Source organism: Lolium rigidum, chromosome 4, assembly GCF_022539505.1.
Source record: "Lolium rigidum isolate FL_2022 chromosome 4, APGP_CSIRO_Lrig_0.1, whole genome shotgun sequence".
In the NCBI taxonomy this organism is placed as follows: Eukaryota; Viridiplantae; Streptophyta; class Magnoliopsida; order Poales; family Poaceae; genus Lolium; species Lolium rigidum.
In genome coordinates this window covers 137948505-137954669 of record NC_061511.1, presented here as the reverse complement: position 1 = coordinate 137954669, position 6165 = coordinate 137948505, and the positions used below count along the sequence as shown (strand labels likewise).

Sequence of the window (6165 nt, the reverse complement as noted above, 5' to 3'; positions counted from 1 at the left end):
TCAGCATCCAGTTTACATATTAGGTTCGGCGTGTGCCGAGCAGGAAGTCGCGGTCGAGGCCGAACACCAACAGCCACATTGGTGCACTGCGGCGGAGCACTGTCGGGGACAGTGTGATCTCGGCGGCGACTACTATGACATGGCCTCCATCATGGTGTAGTATGCGAGGGCGTCATCCAGTGCGACAACTCGGGTGGACTCGTACCCGGTGCCCGAGGGTGCAGTGACAGTGAATAGCTAGGCACCGGAGCGGGGGAAGCAGTGGCGATCTGACGAGGGTGGTGACCAATGACGCCGTGGTGGCGAGCAGCATGCTGATGCGGCGGTCACTAAGCGGTTTGGGCGCTTCATTGTGATGGATCGGGCGACCGAAAAAGGTGGAAATTTTCAGATTGACGGTGAGGTTGTGCGCTGGTTGGATTTTATAGCTGGGTTTTGCTTTTCTAGGCATGCAAAAAAATATATGGGTTGGTATCTGCTGGAGCACACTTTTTCCCTCCTACGAAAAAATAGTTTTTTGTGCGTCAGTCTATTTTAGTGCGTCTGGAGCTGCTCTTAATCTTGAGTGCATGTGAGTTTGCATCAAATATGCAGAAGTTTGCTATATACAGAGAGTTTGTGACGTAAAGTTAATGCGTAAATGATATCAGAACAAACATATATTAAAATTGTATGCGTGCATAATATTTGTTATGTAAAACTATGTATCTTGTTTCGGATTTATTTAGAAATTTTCAATATGCCATTTACCTGAAAAGTAATTACATGTGCATTTTTAACAGACAAAAAACTCTCAAAAGAATAAGAGGTGACATGCAAAGAAAGCCTTTCCCATTTTATATGTGTTGCACACTCTTTTTTAGAATTTGAATCTATTGAATATGGGCACACATAATTTGGGTCAGTGTTATTATATATGTATCTTTATGTTACCTTATATTCACTTCAATATCATGCACTATATGAACGACTAGCACATGACATATTACTGGAGTAGGAGGATTGTGGAATATATTGATGGTATTGTTGTATTGCGATGATTAGGAAGCACAATGGAAGAGACAAAAATATTGAGGACCCGTGGCAACACCATTATAACGATACCTCTTGTATTGCCACCGTTAGAGAGTTAAATTGTTCGGTCTAGAGAGACCGTAGCAACGCACGGGCATTCAACTAGTTTTTCTAAAGTTTGGATCTTTTGATGGTATGGATCCAATTTTCCCTACCTTTTTTGGTGTGTCGTCGAGCAGGACTCTCAGGCTCCGCACCGTGAGTGTCGTCTGTGTTCTCATTTGGGCCTGTTGTTTCCTGGGCCGCCGCATTCTCATTACCGCGCGCTACAAAAGGCCCTTTTTGGGCAACCGCTGGGCAATTCGATGTTTCGGAATTAGTATTTCGTGTGCTTTCATTTTTTTTTCAAGCGAATACACTAGGTTTAATGCTTGAAAAATACTTACTACCTACTTCTCCACTGAACATTGAAATGTTTGGTTTTTTAACCGGTTTAAATTGTAATCAACCTAATTTAATGTAATTTTACCTTCTCACTTTTTTGCTTATGGCACAATTGAAGCAATGTGTTGGCAATTTGATGTATCAAAATAATGAAAAGTCGAAGATAATAATTATGATGGCTTTGGAGGACCGGCTCCATGGAGCCTATTTTTGACTTTCTTGAAATAGACATTTTTAATATTCAAAAAGATTAAAATGTTACATATGTTGACAATGACGTATTCTAAGGTCCCGCAAAATCATAATGCAAAATAATTAGTAGTCTGGCATACACAAAAATGGCAAATAGTTTTACAAATCTGATGGTTTTGAATACACCCTAGAATACATAGTATTTCACATTTGTATTTTGCACACATAGGTAGAAGTCATCATTACCTACATCTAAGTTTTTTCGGATTTTTTTGAACTTTGAAATGTTGGGTAGTGAAGTTTACTTATGCTTGAGCCGGCTATACCAAACATGTTATAAAAATGTACTCCTTCTGAAATGAGATGTTTTAGATGGACAAGATACAGGCCGAAATAAGTTACCTACACATTGAAACACATCTAAATATATACATTTTCCAAAACCTAAAACATCCTATAATAATAAATAGAGGGAGTACAAAGGTTGTACTGAACATGATAGAGCTATTTATCTAGTATTAAAAAGCTAAAACATCCTACGATAATGCATGAAGGGAGTACAAAGGTTGATATTCTACTGAACTATTTATTTTGGAGAAAAAAAACATCCTATAATAATTAACGAAGAGAGTACAAAGGGAGTAGTACTACCGAGTTGCTTCTTCAAATTCCATTGTTTATTTATGCTTGAGCCGGCTAGACCAAAGGGCGAGCCACACCATTTCTGCCCCGGATCCTCTACGCGTCTTCTTCTGCCCCGAATCCGAAGCGCGACGCGACAGGAACACGCGCTAATCTGAAATTTCGGACCAAGCAATCGGTGAGCTTCGTGGCGCCAGCCAACCCCGCCATGGCCGGCTCCACCACGGTGCTGGCCGCCATCCTGCTCGTCGACCTCGTCGCCTTCGCCCTCGCCATCGGCGCCGAGCAGAGCCGCCCCACGGTACGCCCCGCCCGATCTGCGCGATCCCCCCTCTCTAATAAGCTCTCCGCCCGACGCGCCTGTGCTGATGCTGATGCTGCTGCTTTGCGCCGCCGCAGGCGAGCCTGGAGACGGACGCGAGGAACGAGTGGACCTACTGCCGCTACCACCCGGACGCGTCCACGGGGATGGGCGGCGCCGCGCTCGCGCTGCTGCTCGTGGGCCAGGTGGTGGCCGCCGCCGCCAGCCGCTGCTTCTGCTGCGGCGCCGCGCTCCGTCCCGGCGGCGCCCGCGGCTGCGCGCTCATGCTCTTCCTCTCCTCCTGGTTGGTGCTCTCGATCCATCCCCGCATCCTCCCTTCCCCAGTTCCTCTCTCTCTCTCCTCCCCTGCTCGCCGCGCCGCCTTGACTTCCACGTGACGCTGACGTGGGGGCCCCGCTACTCGGAATCTTCACCTTTCTCGTTGTTATTTAGTACTAGTACCATGTTTAGATTGCCAGAAGCGAAAGGTCAGACGGTCGGTCGTCGGAACAACAACTACACCCACCCCCTCCATGTTCTTGGCCAACCAAACACACATTGATTACACAGGGATGCACGAAATCCTCGCGGGGCTTTTGTGATGATTTATGCTTAAATTGAGGTTTTATAGTCTCGTTTGTACTCCAGTCACGTACGGCAACATCTGGGGCCGTTTCAAGGAAAATAAAAGGTCATTCTGGGAATTGGGACGTTGTAGACGCAATGGTGGCATACACAACTAGCTGCTCCATGTAAAAAAGTTGTCAAAAGCAATATGGTGAATTTTATCTCTCCAATAGAAGCTACAACTTTAGTCAGAAAAAAGAGAAAAGAGACTTCACAAATATGACACTACGTATCTCTTTCTCTCTCCAAAAAACCATGCTTTTAAGGCTTAAGATCCCGCTTTCTAAAGAGGAGGCTGCCTCCTCATCTGAACTTACTTTGGACCACCCGAACCTAGCTAAAGCTGTGAGGCGGTACCTCTAGGGCAGTGCTTCGGGCATGCCCTTAGGAGTACTTGCGTCGAACTACTCAAGAAGCACATTATGCTTTTCACATGTAAATCATGGTGGAATTTTGTGGAAGTTGCAGGTTAGTAGTCAGCAGGTGGTTGTTTTGGCGACCACCGTTTAGTTACACCTAGTTTCATGCACTTCATTTGGACCACTTGACCAGCAAACCTTTTAACGGTTCCTAGGTGGCCCACATTTTGTCAAATCAAATTTTGATCAGCTTTTTTGGGTTTTTTTTATCAGCTTGGAGAGTTCAGATGTGAATTTAGGGCATGTTCGTCAGAAGTGGAAAATGTAGACATAGAAATGGAATGCAAGTGCAAAAGCAAAATGAAGGTGTGAAAACGACACAAAAATTACAGTAATAAGTTAATAACCGCTTGCATAGAACAGAGGAATAGTGTCTTAAGTCTCATCCCAAAGCATATGGGTGTGAAAAAGAGGTTGGAGTGGGTGCCTTGGGCCATAGGAAATCAAAACGCAGGAATTTGTAGCACCATTCCTTTGATCCAAAGGACACGTGTATGAAAAAGAATCCAAAGGATTGGATTCGGATTGTGATAACCAAATTGAGATTTTGTCTAAACGTTCATTTTTTATAGGATATTAGGGGAGTTTTGAATATTTGTGAAGTTTATATAAATGATTGATTTGGCATATGCATTATCTAACTTGCACATGGGCGCATAATTATAGTACAACAGTTAGTGTAGTGTAGCCTTCAGAAGATCAGAGGGGATCTGAGTCTGGTTATAATGAAATGTAGGCAGCACTTGTTTAGTAATATGTTTAATTGGTAGTTGGAAATGGTCTTACGTTGTACACGTACCTTTGGTCATCAGACAGTGGTTATCTTGAAGTGGTCGTAATCAACAGGAGTCCAGATTACCCGGAAAAAAACAGGAGTCCAGATGCACATTTAGTCATTAGCAAGCATACCAGTCAACAAGTTTTCGTTACTAAGTGTACTCGTGCTGAAAAAGTATGTTGTGATGGGACACTTAGTTTTGTTATGGTTGTTCTGCTAGGCCGAAGGGCCTGGCAGCTGTATAACCTTCTTTGTTTCTCGTGTCTTGTGATCTGTTTTCTTTGGTCATTGTGAAGCCTTGACCTTTGTTGTATTTGCCACTTTATGGCCTTCGTGTTCTAATACAAAAATGCACTGAGCGCCTGCATATATTTGAAAAAAAAGCTGAGAAGATGTCAGATGATGACTCAGTAACACACTCGGTCAATTACTCAAGGAGCATCTGTTGGTTAACACTACTTTGGGTTCTGGTTCTTATGTTTTGGACTACTCACTTGGCTCTTGGGATTACTTCTAGAAAAAAAGAGGCATTGCTCTGGCAGCTCCGGCTCCATTTGGTTGCCTGCACGAAACCAATACTACCCATACAGCCCGTGGAGATTGCTGACCCAGCCAAAAGTAGCCAGAAAGCTAATAATTTTTAGAATTCAGATTACATGCTGATAACAGCAAGTGGTTCAACCATGACTTCCACATTCGTCGAAATACCATTCAGCCCTCCACTGCTTCCTCCTCTCTCCACAATAATTCTTGCGATTTTTGCTTTAGGGACCTACATGCATTGGTCCAGAAGAGGTCACATTGAGTGCTTGCAGATGAGAAGACATCTTTTCAGTGTCCTGAAGATCCTTCGTCATAGCAATTGGGATTTACCCAGAGGATTCCCTGAAATAGAACATCGTTCCTTAGTTTCCACATGCACCAGCATGCTGCAGCCCAAATCATGTCAAGAATTTGGTGATTCTGGTCACTTATCCACCACCATGCCAACCTGCACAAGCTCAAAACTACACCTCTCTCAAGGTTGTAGCCTTGTAGGGACTTTTGTTGTCGTTAGATCAATGTTTGCATAAATACAACTGCTTTAACTTAACCTATCTTCCGATCAGTCACGAAAATTTGGTGTTTAGTTTATACTATTTTTCATGTGATATTTGCTCATCCTTTAACACTCAATGTGGAAAACCATACAATTCATGCAGGTAGCAGAATGGACACTAACGGTTTTTTCGATTACTGTGAACAGGTTGACATTTATCATTGCAGAGGCGTGCTTGCTGGCTGGGCTGGTGCAGTCTGCCTACCACACTGGTTACCGCACAGTGATATTTGAAAACCCACCGGACTGTGAGACGGTGCGGCGGGGCACATTCGGAGCCGGTGCGGCTTTTGCCCTGATCACTGGTGTGCTCACCGGGTCATACTACTACTGTTTCTCCAAGTCGCGGGGATCCTACCAACGCCCGGAGGCTGCCATTGGCATGAGCCGGTTTCAGTGAATCTGCTGTAACACATTGGCAAACCATGTACTGCACTGCTGCTGCAACATTTTTGATAACCATGCTATTACTTTTTTATTTATATAGATTCTGCATATATGTATTCGATTGCTCAGCGAGACTGACCCTGTACCCACCATTGCCTTCGTTTCTTCTTTTTGTATGGTATAGAGAAGAGAAGCTACTTGAAAAGCTTTTAGCACTGTGATTCAATCTGTGAGGAAAATTCGCTGGACGTTTGTTTTGTAT

General features: G+C 44.0%; 1 protein-coding gene across 1 annotated transcript; it reads left to right on the top strand.

Annotated features, from left to right (window-relative positions):
• Window positions 1–2384: 2384 nt before the first annotated feature.
• Window positions 2385–6151, top strand: LOC124708993. Its single transcript, XM_047240627.1, has 3 exons — window positions 2385–2593; window positions 2692–2897; window positions 5664–6151. Exons 1-3 carry the CDS (start codon window positions 2501–2503, stop codon window positions 5914–5916), a joined length of 552 nt encoding a protein of 183 aa, XP_047096583.1. The 5' UTR covers window positions 2385–2500; the 3' UTR covers window positions 5917–6151.
• Window positions 6152–6165: the final 14 nt, after the last annotated feature.